Genomic DNA, 19,442 nt, shown 5'->3' on the forward strand with positions numbered 1-19,442 from the left:
TGACAAAAGTTGCAATTACGCACTAATGATTAATCAAGTTGAACCGTTGAACGCTACCTAATGGATATGCCGAAATGTGTTTTGGCTGTCAAAGTTGTCAAAAATCAAAAGTCAAATAGATAAAAACATTGAAACCAATTATTTTGTAAAATATTTCATGAATCGTATAATGATGTATAATTAAAAATTATACATTATGTATCGCTTTTTTTCTTATCACTATATAATTTTTATTTATGTAACATGACTGGTACATTTTATACAACTCAAGAAGGACCTGCAAATGCCTTAGCCTTAAATAAGGACTATAGCCAAGTGGTAATCGCCGGAAGAAATGGTATTTTATTAATGTTTTGATTATAATTCATCATAGTTTCCATAAACCTAAATTTCAATTAATGTTGAAACAATTTATTTACTTCTAAAAATATGCCGAATTATTAAAAATCGAATATCTCACTTATTTTTAACAAATTCGGACAATATACATCACACTTATACGAAGTTGACTAGTATGTATCCTTAAACGGTCTTTTCAAGTTTAAAAAGTAAAATTAGTATGATATTAATATTATTGACCGGTAATTATTTTAGAAATCTCAAGTGTAGATGCAGATGCATTCATCTGAATGTAATCCTGATGGCGCCCATAAATCTAACGGCTTGTAACCCGATTGTAGTTATTGAGCGTAAAACAAAAACAATTATGGATCAAAAAATTTTGAAAACTATTCAATAATAAAAGGGATTTTATTAGACAATAATTAGTGTACGCTTCAGATACCGGAGAAAATCGCTGTAAAATACAGATATTTCAGGCGATACTAAAGAAAATATTCGAGATCGATCAATAAATGAACCCAATTTTTGTATTTTTTGGGTCAAAATTACTCTATATACCGAGTTTTATCAAATTACAAAACAAAAACTTGTTTATGTTTGATCAATTTTTTCCATGGGGTACTCATTTAGAAAAATTGAGACAAATTGTTGTCTTTAATTTCGATAAAACAGTATAAAAGGTAATTTTGACCAAAAACCCAAAAAAAAAGTTTACTTGATGATTTGATGCTTATTTTCTGAGATGTCGTCGAAAATTTTAAACAATTTTTTATGAAAAAAATTTGTGTAATGTTTGTGTTTGGTTCTTATTCACTCTCAAAAATCTAAAATTCAAGATACAAAATTTTGTATATTCTAATAGTACAAGATCCGAATTAGGGTCGACCTTCACCCATCTGTTTACCGAATGAAAGTTATTTTTTATGAAATGTAAAATATTAACAAATATTCCTGTAACGGGTTGCCTTAAAAAATATGGTCAAGATCATTTTTAATATAAATATCAAAACTTGGAAAGCTTGTAAACATTATTTTTGACCAATATTTTGTGGCCAATCATATGCCACCGTGATTGTAATAAAATTATCTTTATTTAGATATGCGAGTCAATGAATTAACAGATGCACGTAATTACTATTTTCAACTTGTATAAATGCGATAATAGTGAACGAAAAAAGGCAGACAACATAGCTGCTGCATATTCTTTATGGCTTTTACTTTCGAGTAGATCAAAATTCGTAAGATATGCAAGTCAGTGAAAAATTTCTAAAAATTTTACTCTTGATATTTTCACTAAAAGTAGTCTGGACCACATTTTTTTAGGCAACCCATTGCAGGGATATTTGTTAACATTTTATATTTCATAAAAAATAACTTTCATCCGGTAAACAGATGGGTGAAGGTCGATCCTAATTGGGATCTTAGACTATAAAAATTGTGTTTTTGTTTTGGATAAAAATAAATATCAGAGGTAGCTAGTACCCAAAAAACGCGATCAATTGACCATGTAACGTACACTCACTGTCAAAAAAAGTGCCACAGTTAAAACATTCTAAGCGTACTCATCATATGTTATGTTATAATAGTAACACTTAGAATGTTTTAAAACGAGCATTTTTTGTGACATTGAGTGTACATCAAAGTTTTCGAGATATCGCACAAAAAATTTATCTTGCGAAAAATTTTACTTTCTAATAACGTTAAATATCATTCTGGCTTTAATGTTCATGAATTTCTAATAAATTAGGAAAAAATAATTTTTTCTCATTTTAGTTTTCAAAGTATTTAATATCAAAGATGATGAATTCATTGAACATTGTAACCTGAGAGTAGGGAAAAATTTAAATTTAAATTTTTCATGCAATGATGTAGCTTGGAATACAATTGATGGTAAGTATAATAAACTTTATAAATAAATTACAAACTTTAAATACGTTATTTGCATTTACAATTAGTAAGAAGTGTAAGTAAATAATCTTACAAATAAAAAAATAAAATCATAACGAGCGTATTATATAAAACTTTGAATGTAATTATCCTTCGATGTTATGACACTCGCTTAAAAAAATAAAATATATTTTAGATACTGTATTGGCGACAGCTGCAACAAATGGGGCAGTTGTTGTTTGGAACTTAAATAAACAGGGACGATCCAAACAAGACCATGTATTTAATGATCACACACGGACTGTAAATAAAGTAAATTTTCATATAACGGAAGCATCTTTGTTAATATCTGGTTCACAAGATGGTACAATGAAATGTTTCGATTTAAGAATCAAAGAAGTTGTGAAAACGTTCCTTAGGTAAGTTTAATACACTACATCTCAATCAATTTCCGTTTCAACCATATCATATAGCGTCATGATTAAAATGCTGAAAAGGTCGTAACACGATTATACGAGCAGTTTTTCAGTAATAGAATGTAGTCTCTCTTACTTGCGATATACAGTGTGTCCCCGGATAGAGGTAACTATACTTGTAAATTTTCTTATTTCGCATTTTAAGAAAAAAAGTCATTCTTTAGAAGAACTTTTGCTTATTCTGAAAAGTATAGTTACCTCTATCCGGGGACACACTGTACAAGAAAGTTTTTGACAGTAAAGTTAAAAGCAGAATGTTTTTTTATCAAATATAGTTCAGAAACTCTTGTTAGCTCAGCACGTTGTGAATTGATATCTAGAATCCCGATAAAAACAATTTCAATTTTACTTCCCATAAAAAAAGTTTAAAATTCTATCTCATATGCCAACGGATCATCCTGTATATACATCTTAACTATGAAAATTTAAATCTAAGATTTCTTTATATATTTTAGTAATACAGAAAGTGTGAGAGATGTTCAATTTAGTCCACATAATTCTCACATATTTGCTGCAGTCTCCGAAAATGGTAATGTACAACTTTGGGATATAAGAAAGCCGGATCGTTGTGTACAAGCGTATACTGCACATAGTGGTCCTATTTTTGCATGTGACTGGCATCCAGAAATGTCTTGGCTTGCAACAGCTAGCCGTGATAAAACAATTAAGGTTTAAATTTTTTTTTTTCTAATCAGTATGTTATCAGAAAATTTTATTGATCCTCTCTGTCTGTCCCGCGGCCCTTCAAGTCTCTATTTTGGATAAACACAATCTTTTGCTTTACCATATACATAATTGAAGTATAATAATCATAATGATCATTGAGTTTTCGTTTGAATTTTCAACTTTTAAAATCCTATAAATTGAAATATCATGAAAAAAGTGGAGTCCGAGTTTTCTATAAATATTAATGTTTGGTTTTGAGGTTCTTTTTGAATCCATTTAATGAAAAATAAATATAACCTTGTATTTTATATGTGCATGTACCCAATATTTATGCTGAAGTTAAAATATTAAAATTATGAATGTATTTGTTTAGGTTTGGGACTTGTCTGGTAATAAACCAACATTAGAGCATACAATACATACAATTGCATCAGTTGGCCACGTTAAATGGCGACCCCAACGACGGTATCATCTAGCAAGTTGTGCTCTTGTTGTTGATTGTAGTATAAATGTTTGGGATATTCGAAGACCTTATATACCGTTTGCATCATTTGATGAACACAAAGATGTAGCAACAGGTGTTGCATGGAAAGGTGATCCACATTGTTTTTTATCCACAAGTCGAGTAAGTAAACTAGTAAAATAACAACTTTTGTTGGAAACATGTTTTTGAGAGCCTAAGCCTTTTTAAATAGGTTTTAAATATTTGAAGAGTATTTTAATATGTTCATCGTAAATCAATTTTTTAGGATAACACTTTATATCGTCATATGTTTTCGGATGCTCGAAGACCAGCAACAAAAGCAAATATCCAAGGTATCTCTTTGAATAATAAAGGTGATATTATATATGCCTGTAAAACAAACACTGCCTCAATATTAGTTAATAATAAGATTTCCGGACTTATAAGGTGAATAAACACAGCAATAGAAACCTTTCTGAATTAAATTAAATAATAAATTGAAATTATTTTTTAGAAAACCATCAATAAATAGTGATAATTTTCATGATGCCTCAAGTTCTTTACATAATTTTACAAATAATAAATCAGTACCAAATGCATTTTATAAATGTGCAACTCAATACATTTTACAAGGAAAATCTTTGACAGAAATGTGCGATCATAATGCAAATGTTGCTAAAAGTTTGGGAAAAAATCATGTAAGTATTTCACATAAAAAAATTAATATCCACCGGGTGGATATTTATACCTTTTCATTTTCTGATAGAATTTGTTCGCAAAATCAGAATGAAATATCTAGCTTTCGCCTCGATCGAAATAAGAGAACTCGAGGTGAAAAAACTAAAGTGTAGCTTTGCTCTAGCTTGTAAGAACGCTTAGAGTACACAATGACCACAGACTTATATAGTTGTACTTACCAGGCTTCAACCTCCCACTACTATTAATACTACTGCCTCTATATTTGAAAAAACCTGTTTTTTACCCTAAGTTAATCTGAGTACGATAAGCAGTTGACTATATTTTATATCACAAATCTTCTTTTAGGTTTACGTTGTCTGGAATATAATTAAAATTCTTTATGGCAATGATGTTAATACAAAAATTAACATTCATGAAGATACTCTGTCCAACACAAATCAAAATCGTGGTGGCCTTGCCTCAAATGTTGATCAACTGTCAACGACATACGAAAATGTATCTATCAAAGATACAGATACACCTGGAGGCGCGTGTAGCGATGATACAGAGAATGAGGAAAACGATGGTAATTACTTAAGTGGTTTAACAAACTTAACATCATATCAACCTGGAGCACTGGCACCACGTGGTGACTTTATATTTGGTGAAAATGAATTAGATAATGAATTTGATCGAATGAGTTCAGGTATCGGTTTACGTGTAATTCCTGTACAAACAAATGAAACACAAGACTGGACTCTACCCACTGAAGCATTTCCATTACGACATGAATTACAAGATCGTTCTCCACCACCTGAACAATTTCCAAATCATATATCGCCAGAGATTAATGATATACAATCAGCAGTGGCTGTTGAAGATCAACCTTCATCTTTGTTGTCTGTAACATCCATACCCAAATTATTGCCGTGGAATCCCACACCAATTATCGTGGAATCATTGAAATATCATGCTTTAATTAGTGATGTACAGACTTCTGTATCCATTTTATTAGTTCTTGGTGATTATCGACCCAATTATAATGTGTTAGATAAGGCCACACAAGAACAATGGATATTAGGATATTTGGATCAATTGGCACGATATCGTTTGTGGAATATAGCAACGGAAATTATAAAATTATCTTGGATACCAAATATAAATCAATTAAATCAACAATCGACGACTATACACACTTGTTGTGGGAAATGTGGGAAACCGTTACAACGATCTGGCTGGTTATGTGATCGATGCCATATAACAGATACAGCTTTATGTGGGGTATGCCATCAAGTGGTAAAAGGATTGTATGTTTGGTGCCAAGGATGTTCACATGGTGGACATTTAAAACACGTTAAACAATGGATTACTAAAAACAAATATTGTCCTACAGGATGTGGACATGCTTGTGAATACAGTTAATCAAATAAATATTTATAAATTATTTTTCACTGAATTTTTTTTACATTTATTTAAATTTTTTTCCATTTCTCTTAAACATTAATACTGAATACATATGTTTTTTTAATTGAAAAATTGAAAAAATAGACGTTTGCTCTTATTATTTATTTACTTTGATTAATTACGAGAGCTGGTGGCAAAAGTGCGATAGACGTTGATAAATGAGTAGCTCTAAAGGGAATAAGAGGTACAAAGTTACGTATTTTGTTATCACGTACCAATTTCAATGTGTTCTACCTGGAGAGCTTTAAAAATCTCTTGAGCTATGAACGCTAATCGCAAATAAATACAAATACTTCGTAAATAAATACAAGATTTCAAGCATGATTCATTTGTAAAAAAATTTCTACAGCAGAATTGAGCCTGATGAATTTGAAAAATTTTTTTAACTTCAAAAATCATGCGTCATTCCACATTACTGAAAGCTCCCAGATACCTTTGCTTTATCTAGTTTCTAGTGTATTTTACATCGATATTACTACCAGCTCTCATAACTGTTTAAATTTCGACCTTATTTGTTAAACTAAAAAATTGTGACCGCACTAGTGCGGATTAATGTGTGGGTCATTGCCAGTCTTATTATTTCGTGAGTCAATTCGACACGACTGTAAATGTATAGCAGTTTAAAACTAATATTTCAGATAATTTCATCTTAATTTTTTTTTATATTAGAATGAAAATACATATAGTTCAAAAATTAATATTTACTTTATGATTAAATAGGTTTTTTGACAAATTTCTAACACGAATATAATTCAAATATTAGTGAATACCTTTGCCAATTTAATCTTCATTGTGTTTCATGCATGGCACATCGAATCGCATTTTCATTTTTCTTTTTAAAATGTTTTTCGGTTGTTGCATCAAGGTGTGATTTTTATATTGAGTGTCTCAAATCAATCGTACAACTCTCTAAAATCGAAAATATTTCGTTTGAATTACACCAATTCTAATTTTGTGAAGGTTTATAGTAAAAAAAATTTTTCTTATCTATTTAAGCATAAAGTATAATCAATAAACATTTTCATTGCTTTAACTTTTTACAAGCTATAAATCAATAAATACTTTAATATTTTGGGAGAAAAAATAATTTAAATATTTATAATGAAAAAAAAATTGTACTCCTTTTCTTTTAAAATATTGCCCAGGTGGATGATAATATGCAAAAAACAGAAAACATTAAAAATTTAAATATTTTATCAGTTAATTTTGTATCAATATTAAACTTACCTGGTACTTTTTTCCCTCCTATAAATAAAGCAATAATTCGTTCTATCAAAGTTGTTTTTGAACTCTTCAGTCATTTTGATTTTATTTCATGTTGTTTAATAATTTATGTGAAATACATAATGCTTAAAATACTACAAATTACAATATTCAACTCTATTAAACAAATGAAAATAGGAATCAAACGGAGGGTTCTATAATCGAAAACACTTTGACCACAACAACAAAATTAACTGCTGTGTAGGGTACCTTAGAATGATACACATGCAGTAATGTAGAGGAAAATCTTCGAAGCAGAACAACTAATGACTTATTACTAGGTGCGGTTTCTATGTTTCCCTTCCCAAAGGTGATATTCTATCTTTTGCGCTCTTTATTATATTATTTATAGAAATGGAAACGTAACTTTAAATTATCCAATTACTTATGTAACTATGATTGCTGGGTGTTTCTTCATAAACTTCGAATCTCGTGTGTTTCTTTATAAACTTCCCATAGATGTTTCATTCTAAACTTTACATGCGAATGATTAAAAAATTAAAATTATATTAAAAAAAGAGTCGGAACAAAATATTTTAAAAGGGAATTGGTGAAAAGGAAATTTCATGAAAAAGCACCCATTAAAATCATATTCTGCAGAAATGATACGGAATCAATGAAAATAAACACTGAATTCTATTAAACGATGTACAGCTTCGTTTTAGGAGTGTATTAAAATAAACATACAAAAAAAAAAATAAAATTTATGATTTATTTAAATATTCTTAAAAAGTGATTTCAATAATTAATATATTTTTTAAGAAATGCACTTTTATATCTTTCATATTAAAATTTAAGTGTATTTATAAAAAAATTTACGATAATCATAGAGAACACTGTGGACCAAAATACTCCTTATTTAAATTACGACTTGTCTTTTTTTTTAATAATTTCATACAAATTCAGGCAGTGATTGTTTGTCGGTATCATTTTACATTTTGTATCCATTCAAGGTAGCGTTCGGTTATTATCAACTATTATTATTTCCTTGGTCGAATTATTAAAATTTAATATCTTTGGTATTCCATTTTACGAAAATTAAATTTTTTCTATTTCTTACAGAGAAAAATTAAGCACTTCTAAAACCAGTGGAAAGTCTTCAACATTTGATACTTAACCGTTTGTTTAGTTTTTGCATTAGATATTCTAAGCGGAGGGTATGGTGAAAATCTAAAGGGATTATTTTAGGATTATACGCGTTGTATATGCGTCAAAATTTCATATTTACCTATTCTAATTCATTATGTTACGATCCAAGAAGATTATACATAAATACCTCTTTCAAGTTAAAAAATTTTTATGCATGCTGAAAATTTAGATGCAGTATTTAACATAAGCGTTGCAAATGTGGACTTTTTAATAATACATTGTTGCTGATACAATTTTTTTCATAAATCAGAATGCTGCGGGTTATTAAATTTTATATGCAGAGTCTCAAATGAATATTTTACGCCATGTTTGATCCGGTAAATAAATATTTTCTTCTTCAATTTTCGGTTATTATGTACCGGACGGAAACCCATTAACAAATCCCCCTCCCCCCAACATATGTGGGATGTTTGAATGGTCAAAAACCATCGAAAAATATCTTTTCAAAGAGCAATATAAAAAAAACTTTTTTATTTGTTTCGTGCTCCTCGGTTACCAACTAACAGGCAAAACGCCGAATTTGCAAGATAAAAGAATCGATCAGAATTAAACGTGTTATAATGTATCGTATATTAGAGACAAAAATTTATTCTTATTTCTGCAATAAAAATATAATAATACAACTGGGTTTGGTTTTCTTATAATTTAATTAAATTAAACAATAAATTATTTTAGATGCAAAATATGAATAACCGAACGCGACATACAACATTAAGCCTGATTTTATTCTGCGGACAGTACCATAAAAGCAACATCTTAACAACAATCAGCCACGAAGCTTATTATATAAGTAATACTTATTTTAAAAGTTGCATAAAGCATTAAAATGATTCCTTAACTTGGAGATGATACCAATATTCTTAAAAAACTATTTTTTTTTTTGTAATTCTTAATTAGAAAATTACTTAGTCATGGAAAATAACTAGTTTACAAAGATCAAAAGTTAAGGTGCCTTCAAATTATATAAATCAAGGACAATCTAAATGTGGTAAACTTATGATATTACGAAATACTAGCAGGATGACTGGTATAATGATGTTATGAAATACCGTCACTGGTAAAAAATTTCCCGACTATTTTTAACAGAAACGTAATTACAACAAAATATAAAATACTTGGACTGAAGAAAAAAGCGGTGGCATGATAATGGGAAATGAAGAATTACATCAAATTAAAAATATTAATTAAATGTCTAGGTTCTCGAAATTTTTATCTCTGACCGTGATTAAAATTTCTTGATTATTAAATTTCTTTATTCCCTGACTTTCCAAAATCTCAGAATTCTCTGACATTTCCAGTCTTTCAAGGATTTCCAGGTCGCTCTCCACCCTGAAAACGAATAAAAGTTCATTTTTCATATTTTCCCAACCCTTAAAGAATCTTGTGCAATATCAAGTGAAAGAGTGATTTAAAAGAACTAGCCCATTATGGCAAACATTTGAGTTTTTGTTTATTTGCCGTTGATATTTCTAAAAACTTCTAGTAACTACTTGTAGTTAAGTATCTAACCAACTATCTTTTCACATCACGAATTTAAATCACGTAAGTCAGAACAAACGTACCAGACTTTTCTAGGCCACCGAATTTGTAATACTTTTCTTATTACAATAAGGAATATTCATGTATTTTTTTTTATATTTTTAATTCATTGTTTACATCGTTATAAGTAAAAAATATAAATACTGCTTAAAAATGTTGTAACTAAGTGTAAAAAAATATTTAAAATACATTATAATTTTGAGATATTTGAACGCAGTTTTTTGGCGCTCTCTGTTGATGACGTATAAGTACGCGATCTGTCAATTTTTGACAGTTCAATGTATAATTTATACTTTAAAAAAATGAATTTACAATACAGAATTTACACTCGTTATTATTAAGTTTTCTAATAAAAAGCCGTAGAATAGTATAATTTAATGAAATACCATATAAAATATAAGTAATTAATATCATACAGTATGTCAACAAATTTGACAAGCCCGTACTATGATGTCACGTCCGTATAAAAATTTGAATTTCCGTTTTAGAAATTTTTAAATGCCCTCAATGAATTTGTACTTTATTTAATTAATTTTAAATAATTAAAAAGATATTAATTACTAAAATAATGGTTTAGTTGAAATGTCCAGTCATTAAAGTTACGGAAGAAAAATATTTGAGCCAAATTTAAATTTCATGAATATTCCCTATTTTTATGAACATCCTTTTTTATTGTAACCTTACAATGTGAGACTCAAACTCAAAATTAAATAAAAGTAACATAAACGTAATATTTTCAATTATTATCGTATTTTTTGCGCATCAAAAAAGTTTTATAAATAATTTTTAACAATATTTTGGATAAAATTAAAGCAAAATACAAATTTCAAAAGTGTATAATAAGCCATAAAATATTTAACTTAAATATGAATCTAAATATAAAAATTGTTCATCTAGGTGTTGAAATGGAATTTAGAAATAATACACAAAAATAAGTGCTCCAAAATTGCTCCTCTTAACTAAAAAGAATTTGTACCTTAAAACTTTTTCTTTTGTATTTAATGAAAATTTAAAATAATTTTACAGGCGTCTATTTAAAATAGACTCACTCCTGACACATTGTTATATAAAAATGAATATTATATCAATTTATTTTTTTTGGTTGCTAGACTGTGACGGCAAATCCTAGTTAAGAATCATTTGAGTATTAATTATAATTATTATTATATTTAAATAAAATGAAAATTCTAAACACTAAATATTGTGTGGAAAAAAAATGAATAATATGTTAAATGATATTCTAAAGAATAACACATTTTAATTTTTTTCTTTTACATTTATCTTTTCCTCTGCCATTATTGCTTTTATTTTCTTCCATTTTTCTTGAACGAATTTCACGCATTAAATCAAAAAACACCTAAAAATAAATATATTTATTTAATTAAACCTTTATACTTAGTGCTCTTTTTATTATTTACATATTATAATTCGCGGGACAGCAAAAGCAGAACCTTTTTATTATTTGATCAAGACTCACTTCAAACTTCGTGAGTGGTTTTCTTTTAACGAGTCCACCAAACTTTCTGCTCCGATAGCTTAAATATGATGTTATCATGCTCATTTGAAAATGCATAACTTTCGAAAAAATTTGTAGAGAAAAAGTTTGGAAGACTCGCCAAAAGGACCACTCACGAAGTTTCAAGTATGTATTAATCATTTAACAAAAAAGGTGCTGTCCCGAAGGCTATTAGGTCAAAAAATTAAAGTGGTTATTAGAATTTACATATGTGGTTATAAACATCTCCTCTAACCTAGCCTACAATTTTTATTTCAAACGGTTTAAAAAATAAATATTTGTCTACAATGGAATGATTTTTTTATTCTTAAATCTTTCAAATGAACATCGAAAAAATTTAGTCCGTTATCAGTTATAGCTTTGTTCCCCCTTTTTAAAAAATCTATAAGATCCACAAATTTCATTAAATTTACTACATTATTATCTGTCAATCATAAATAAGATAAATATTTAAAGTAAAAAATGCATACTTTATCCACATTTTCTCGAGTTTTTGCTGATGTTTCAACATATGGAACATTCCACTGTTGTGCTCTATTGTTAGCTTCTGAAAGAGCTACTTTTCTTTTTTCCTCTAAATCACTTTTATTTCCAACTAATAAGAATGGAATGTTTTCGTCATTTTTTACTCGAAGTATTTGTTCCCTAAAATAAAAAGTAATTTTTTTAATTAGTTAATAAAATTTGATATATTTTCAATTTCAATACTTTTAGCAATTTTAATTATAAATTGATAAAACAATAATTTCTTTAGAATTAATAGTGCGGCCAACTAAATATATTATTCCTCCAACCTGTTTTCTTTCGGTCCGCGAGATCCATGATTTACCTCTCATTTTAAAGATAATAGTGTCGGGTATAACGAAAAATAGATCCACGGACTAAAAATGTACCACTTCTCTTTAATTTGAGATGTAAAAGTGTGAACTGCCGAATTCTTTACGGGTCTACAAGTAAACTATAAGGTTGGAGTGCATTTATTTTGAAATGAGACTCTATATAATCTATTTTACATACAGATTTTTATTTGGCCGCGTAACTTTAAATCCGATCTTTATTTCTTATTTTTAAAAACACTGGTAAATATTTTTACAAATATTTATGTGAAAATTGAAAGCAAGCACTTTTAGCTTTCGAATGATGTAAGAAAGATTTCTAAGTGGTCATTATTTAAGTAGATACCAATTGGCTTTGAACGTATCAAAATTTAGTGATATTTAAGTTTCCTGTTATTAAATATATTTAGCTATTTACTCGACGAATAACAAAGCTAAAAATGGTTTGAGAATTTAGATTCAACCACTTTACCTGAAATACTAATAGACAGACAGATACAGCAAGTTTTTCTTTAGGGGCGAATAAAAAAAAAACATAGGGAGTAAAAATATTATTATTTCATTAAAATTTAGTTGCGTTTGTACATCGACTCCAAGCCTATAGGTACTGTTAGAACAATCCAGCTCAAAATTGAATCTAGTAAATTATATTGCAAAATTCCAATTTTGATATAAACAAGAAGGAAATTTGTGGGATTTATGTATAATTTTTAGTAAAACATATGAAATATCTATTCAAATAAATATCCATGATATTTTGACCTCATAATTAAGCGTGAGAACTATTTAATAACTGTATTTGTATTAGCCAGATAAAAAAATTATTATTAAGTACCACTTCAAAAACTATATCAAACATTGGATAAGTTAAAGATTAAAGCTTTTTTACAATAAATTTGGAAGTAATAACTTAATAGTCAAAAATTCAAAATAATAAAAAAAAAAACTTACCGAAACTCTTGAGTGGCCTGAAAACTATCATCTTCAGTAATAGAAAAAACACACAAAAAACCTTCACCACTTCTAAAATAATTATCCCTGATAGCTGCATAATCCTCTTGACCGGCTGTATCTAATATATCAATTTGTACTTCCTCACCATCTAACACAACTTTTTTACGATATGAATCTGCTTTAGTTGGTTCATAATCTTCAACGAATTCATCGTACATAAATTGTAACGTTAATGCCGATTTTCCAACACCACCGCTACCGACCATAATCACTTTATGTAGGGCTGGTTGAGACGGTGATTTTTTCGCCATCGTGGATGATGATTGTCTGTATAAAAATGTATTCTTCTAAATATGGTAATGTAATTATAAAAGTCAACTGATGAATACAATAGGCATTCCCATGACATATAAATCGTCTTATTATTGTTAAATGTCAAAGTAAGTGGTAAAATCAGTGCATCACTACGATTTCATTTTATACAGAAAAATAAAATTACTAAAATCGAAAAAAAAAAACGCCCATCAACCGTAACAACGCTTTAGAAGAAGCTTATATTTACGTTAATTACTTGGAATATATTAAAATAAAACTATAAACGATTTTCAAAATGTTTAAGTTTTAAAAGAAAAAAACACAATGTTTAAATTTTAAAAAAATATAAAACTCTTACTATAATCTTACATTCTATTAATATGTTGGTATTGAATTTATATTCATGAAAACTTTCTAATAAAAAGTAACTTAGATGTGGTTTCCCCTTTTCACAAATGTATGACTAATATCACAAATAATTACGATATGTATTATTATCACACAATTGAATGATTAGAATTTATTTAATAAAAAAAATTTTTTATACGTTTTTTGTTGAATTTTTCACTTTAGATGTTGATTCATATCTATATAAGAATTTAAAAAAAGCCCGCGAATTATAGTTGCATTAAAATAACATTTAACTTTTTTTTTAGTCACCCTTTACTAACTAAAAATATCTAACATTATTATTTTTTAAGTAAAATTAGAATAGTTTATAAAATTGAAATAGTTTAAGATGAATTAGAATGTAATGAACAGGTTGAAGGGACTGTGACCCCCCACTTGTGGAAATAGTGCAGGATTCTACGGTTCCGATTTTTCGTTTGATCGCAAATTAAGGGAAATCGTTCCTTCCTGTGCTACGACAATTCCATCTTGTGCTAGGCGGCTAGGCCAAACTATATGCAAACACAGCAAGGCCATTCGACTGAGCACTTTACTATAGAGCATAGTTGAGAAAGGTGGTAGGATCCTTGGCAGGATACCATCGATTGAACTATCGCCTTCATAACATGGGGATCTCTGATGAAATTACTTGTAGGGCCTGTATGGAAGACGATGAAACCTCATATATATTATTTGCACCTTTAAAAAACTCCAGGACGTCCAATTCAGAATGTTCGGATCCGCATCCGAAACCTTGGATTCATCAATCCTAGCAGCAATCCCGGTTGAGAAGCTTTGGGCTTTCTGCTTGACGTCTAGCCGCGACAGAATCCTATAGCGACATCTTCTTAAAATAGCATCTCTTACTCAAAGACATCTCGTCTTCGGGTGACAGGTTGTTGTCAAGGAGAGTTTAGATGGAACACTTGGTCGAGGTGCTAGGGATCCATTTGCGGTACTTATCTTATGTTTTATTATTATTATTATTAACCTGGCATTATACAAATTACCTATATACCCTTGAAAAAAATATACCTTTCCGAAATCTATGGTTTCAAAAGAAATTCATTTAGCGAAGAATATACCGTTTAAAACCTTCAAAATTTTCCCTAAGGGTCATATTCTCATGGGAAACTGACACCACCTTATCCAAAATTTGAAACGCATGAAAAAATCTGAAAAAGCATCTCTTTTAAAGCTATTCGAGTGGCGAATTTAAAAAATTTTTTACTCGAAAAAGGATCTAATTTACGTACCCAGGCCTGAATTGGACATTTGATACGATCTGCAATCTGATGATTTGTGTATGTGCGACTAAAGTTCGGGCTTCACGTTTTTCAAGTTTGAAGTTATCCATTATTTAATTAGATATGGTTTAATTATATTCAATCTATTAATTACACTTACTTATTACTGATTGTATTAATTAATCGCAACATCTTTTATTCTGACAAAGCTATTTGCTCACAAATATTTTTCAAAGAATATCAATATATTTTGTATCTAATTCCCATTTGTATAATAATATAATGTGAATAATAATTTTTTTCGGTTTCTTTTAAATATCTTTTATTGGCGAAACATTTTTTTATTAATATATTTAAATTCTGTTTATATGTATATGGCCTACTTGAATACTAAATTTTTTTTTTTAATGTTTACTTTCTAGTGTTCGAAAAATGTTACTCCTCATTTTCGCTTTGAAGTATTCAGCTAATTCACTAAATAACACCTCCTCATGGAAAAATATTTAAAGAAAGAATAGAAACTCTGAAAAAGTCTTAGGAACTCTGAATTTCTAAACGTTTTTGGACTGTCTAATTCAGGCGGAATAACTCTGAATTAGACTGTCAAAAATGTTTAGAAATTTAGAGTTATTCAAAGTTCTTAAAACTTTTTCAGCGTTTCTAAGAGTTATTCTTATTCTTCGAAAAATTTTTCCACCAGACTTATACTTAAAAGTATAGTACCTATATCTAAATCCAATGTTTTATGCTAGGAAATCGTGTTCGGAAAATCAAAATGAACATAATTATGTCCTATAGCTACTTTTGTATGAACCTTAATTTTCAATTATTTGGGAAAAATTATTTTTTTTCAAAAATCTCTGGAAAGTTAATTTCTGGACACACATGCAAAAATTAATGTTAATTTCTGTATTCTATGTCTCTAGATTATAATTAACTGAGAATTTACCTTTTTTCTGTAAAAATTGTAATAACAGCACAACTCGTATACCTGTTTTAATTAATGATTTTTCTTTTAAGTATACATGAATTAAGAAATATGGATTTTCAATGTTTATCAGTTTCTGATTTTGGAAAAATATGTCGGATTTGTATGAAATTTGCTGATACGTTTTTAGCCATTACTTCGTTTGAAATAATTAATATGATTTCGTCATGTTCTTCAGTACAGGTAAAATCTTTTGAAATTAGAAATTTTATTTATTCATCGTTTGAAACATTTGAATATCTATGATAATTTTGAAATTTTAGTTGAAAATGAAATTTCTCTATCAATTTTATTATTGGAATGTATTTCGAGAAATCGAAGAAAATTATTCCAACGCTAGATCGCCATGTGAATGTTCTAATTTGCGTTCTATGATTTAATCCATCCCACACACTTCGGTCCTTAGTATTCCTGAGCGAATGTTCAACTTTCGAAACGGGCATAATACTCACTTTTATTTTGTTTCGTTGACTATATCTTTCAAAGTACGTTATTTCGAAAACTAACTATGTTAAAAAAAATATTTGAGGAAAGAATAAGTCTTAGAAACTCTGAAATAATCTTTGCACCTTGAATGACTTTGAATTTCTCAACGTTTTTGGACTGTCTTATTCAGACTTAGTAGTAAATCTGGATAACTCTGAATTAGTCTAAACACGTTGAGAAATAGAGTTATTTAGACTTTTTAAGAGATTCTAAGACTTTATTCTTTCTTTTTTCCATTAGGGAATCAAATGACGTTAAGTGAAAAGAGAGCGATTTTGAAATTATCCCCATTCCTTGATTTTTAATTATGTGCGAATCATGATCAGAATAATTATCTATTGTTTGTTCTTGGTGGGAATGATCAAAATTGCAATTTTTTTTCAGATATGGGAAAATGATGGTTTACCCAATCAAATATGTAAAACTTGTTTCCTACAATTACAAAACTCCATTAACTTCAAATTATTATGTGAAACATCTGATACCACTTTCCGCCAAATTATTGAACAAAATCAAATAAAACTTGAAACTGATATAACCGACGATGCTATAAAAAATGAAGAAATTGAAAATCTATCATCATTCAATGATTTATCATCAAATGTAATAAAATCAGATGATATTGAAGTGAAGTTCGAGGATGATTTTAACGATAATGAATCATTGTCTTCATCATTATCAGAGAAATTAAGTAACAATGAGCATGATATTGAAGGAGAAGTATTGGAAACATTAACTTGTGAAAAATGTAGTAAAGAATTTAAAAAAGCTTGGGTGCTAGGTCAACACATGCATCGGGCACATAGGGCAAAAGGATTAAAATGTAGTAAATGTGAAATGAAATGTTATCATGTATTACATTTAAAAGAACACGATGAGTTAACGCACAATCCATTAAATCATACATGTGATGTATGTAAAAAAAGATTCACAAATATTTATCAATTAAAACGACATAAATTTAGACACTCAGGTCGTTTACTTAATTGCCAACAATGTGATAAATCATTTAAAGATAAATGGGCATTGAAAAGACATAAAAAGGAGATGCATTCTCACATCGAGAAAAATGCTGCATGCCATGTTTGTGGAAAATCTGTATCGAAAAAAAATCTTTCAAGTCATATGCAAATACATAAAAGTGAACGTCATAAACTTACGTGTGAAATATGTCTAAAAACATTTTTGCATCGACAATCTTTAGAAGATCATGTAAAAATTAAACACAATAATCAAATACCTAAACATAATTATTTATGTAACGTTTGTGGAATTGCATCACGTTCACCAGCTGCATTACGACGACACACATTATCACACACAAAAGAGCAAGCCTATGCTTGTGATCATTGTGATAAAACATATCGTCGTCAAGATGCATTAAAAAAGCATGTTTCACGTGCCCATTTGGATGAACGTAAATATGTTTGTACATTTTGTTCAAAAGCATTTTATGAAAATTCCATTTTATTGAATCATGTACGAAGACATACTGGTGAACGACCTTTTAAATGTCATGTATGCGATAAAACGTTCATTCAAAAAGTAGCGTTAACAATACATATGAAGACGCATACAAATTCAACATAAAATGAGATGAAACGAAACAATACGTGTTTAACGACAGGAGCGATAATTTTGGTTATAACTATGGGTATTGGCGGAGCAAGAGTTAAATTTGATGAAGGCAGAGTATATTTTGCGTGGCCTTCTATTGGCAATTGGAGCACGATGACGAATTTCATAAAATTAAAATAAAGAACACTTTGAAATCATTTTTTATTAGTTAATACATAAAAACTTATATATCCTGTTAATTTCTTAAAACCAGATGTAGATAAACGAGACATACACATTACAATTTAAAACAGAGAAAAAAACCGACCAAATAAATGTATTTTTCTCCTGATATGGAACACCTCCAGTTCTGGAAGGCAGGGATTCCCCATGACGAAGGAATAATACCGAATCCATGTTCTCTACACCAAAAATACTTACGCCGGTGTAGTTACCCTATAATTTTTTATATCATGTATAATGAAATATATCAAGGTATACTAAGTTTAGTCCCAAGTTTGTAACGCTTTAAAAATATTAATGCTACGAACAAAATTTTGGTACAGGTGTTCATATAATCACCTAATTAGTCCATTTTCGGTTGTCCGCCTGTCTGTGAACACGATAACTCAAAAACGAAAAGAGATATGAAGCTGAAATTTTTATAGCGTGTTTAAGTCGTAAAAATCTTGTTAACCGTCAGAGATAGAACAAAAGTTTAATGTTTTTAACATTTTTTCGTAAACATCATTGTTGACTCAGTCAATTGTTTGTTTTCTATATATTATTGACCATTAATTACTTCCCTCAGAGAGCTAACTCACTCTAGATTTTATTTAAATGTGAAAAATTATTCTTAAGTGAGAAGATTTGTTTAGATTTTACGTAACTTCTATTTATTTATATTGATACATTTTGCGGTATTCCATCTTTTTTTGATAAGCTGATGAAAACAATTACAGATAGTAATCTATTACCATCAAGTTGGTTTAAATTTTAGGGTTTCCCTTCATGAATGCAACTTGTGGTTTATATGCATTTATCTCATTTTTGATTAAGGATGTTCCAGCATGGTATTTGCAGTTTCTATGTTAAAGCAATGGTACAATTTTTTTTTCGACAGAATTTAACGAAAAATTAAATTTAAGAATTTAATAATGCTTACTATTAATTCCCAAAGTTTCAGAAATTTTGACCGTTTAAAATGGGAAATAATTATGCCAACG

The 19,442-nt window shown here is 28.8% G+C and overlaps 3 protein-coding genes across 7 annotated transcripts; 2 read left to right on the forward strand and 1 right to left on the reverse strand.

Annotated features, from left to right (window-relative positions):
• Positions 1 to 82: 82 nt before the first annotated feature.
• LOC123294648 (GATOR complex protein WDR24) lies at positions 83 to 5,968 on the forward strand. Its single transcript, XM_044875748.1, has 8 exons — positions 83 to 337; positions 2,116 to 2,232; positions 2,426 to 2,648; positions 3,161 to 3,374; positions 3,745 to 3,996; positions 4,121 to 4,281; positions 4,349 to 4,532; positions 4,879 to 5,968. Exons 1-8 carry the CDS (start codon positions 244 to 246, stop codon positions 5,932 to 5,934), a joined length of 2,301 nt encoding a protein of 766 aa, XP_044731683.1. The 5' UTR covers positions 83 to 243; the 3' UTR covers positions 5,935 to 5,968.
• A 3,048-nt stretch (positions 5,969 to 9,016) lies between these two features.
• Positions 9,017 to 15,442, reverse strand: LOC123295601 (ras-related protein Ral-a). Of its 5 annotated transcripts, none has more exons than XM_044877008.1 (5): positions 15,346 to 15,442; positions 13,231 to 13,560; positions 11,914 to 12,088; positions 11,203 to 11,284; positions 9,017 to 9,717 (listed from the first exon to the last, which is right to left on the reverse strand). In XM_044877008.1, the coding sequence occupies exons 1-5, from the start codon at positions 15,375 to 15,377 to the stop codon at positions 9,641 to 9,643; spliced, it is 696 nt and encodes a 231-aa protein (XP_044732943.1). In that variant the 5' UTR covers positions 15,378 to 15,442; the 3' UTR covers positions 9,017 to 9,640. The 5 variants fall into 5 exon arrangements, with proteins under 5 accessions (XP_044732943.1, XP_044732944.1, XP_044732947.1 ...); XM_044877009.1 differs by lacking the exon at positions 15,346 to 15,442 and adding an exon at positions 13,918 to 14,041; XM_044877012.1 differs by lacking the exon at positions 15,346 to 15,442 and adding an exon at positions 13,907 to 14,023.
• A 755-nt stretch (positions 15,443 to 16,197) lies between these two features.
• Positions 16,198 to 18,434, forward strand: LOC123295619 (zinc finger protein 660-like). Its single transcript, XM_044877030.1, has 2 exons — positions 16,198 to 16,356; positions 17,044 to 18,434. The coding sequence occupies exons 1-2, from the start codon at positions 16,225 to 16,227 to the stop codon at positions 18,247 to 18,249; spliced, it is 1,338 nt and encodes a 445-aa protein (XP_044732965.1). The 5' UTR covers positions 16,198 to 16,224; the 3' UTR covers positions 18,250 to 18,434.
• The last annotated feature ends 1,008 nt before the right edge of the window (positions 18,435 to 19,442 follow it).

This window comes from Chrysoperla carnea, chromosome 3, assembly GCF_905475395.1.
Source record: "Chrysoperla carnea chromosome 3, inChrCarn1.1, whole genome shotgun sequence".
Taxonomy (NCBI): domain Eukaryota; kingdom Metazoa; phylum Arthropoda; class Insecta; order Neuroptera; family Chrysopidae; genus Chrysoperla; species Chrysoperla carnea.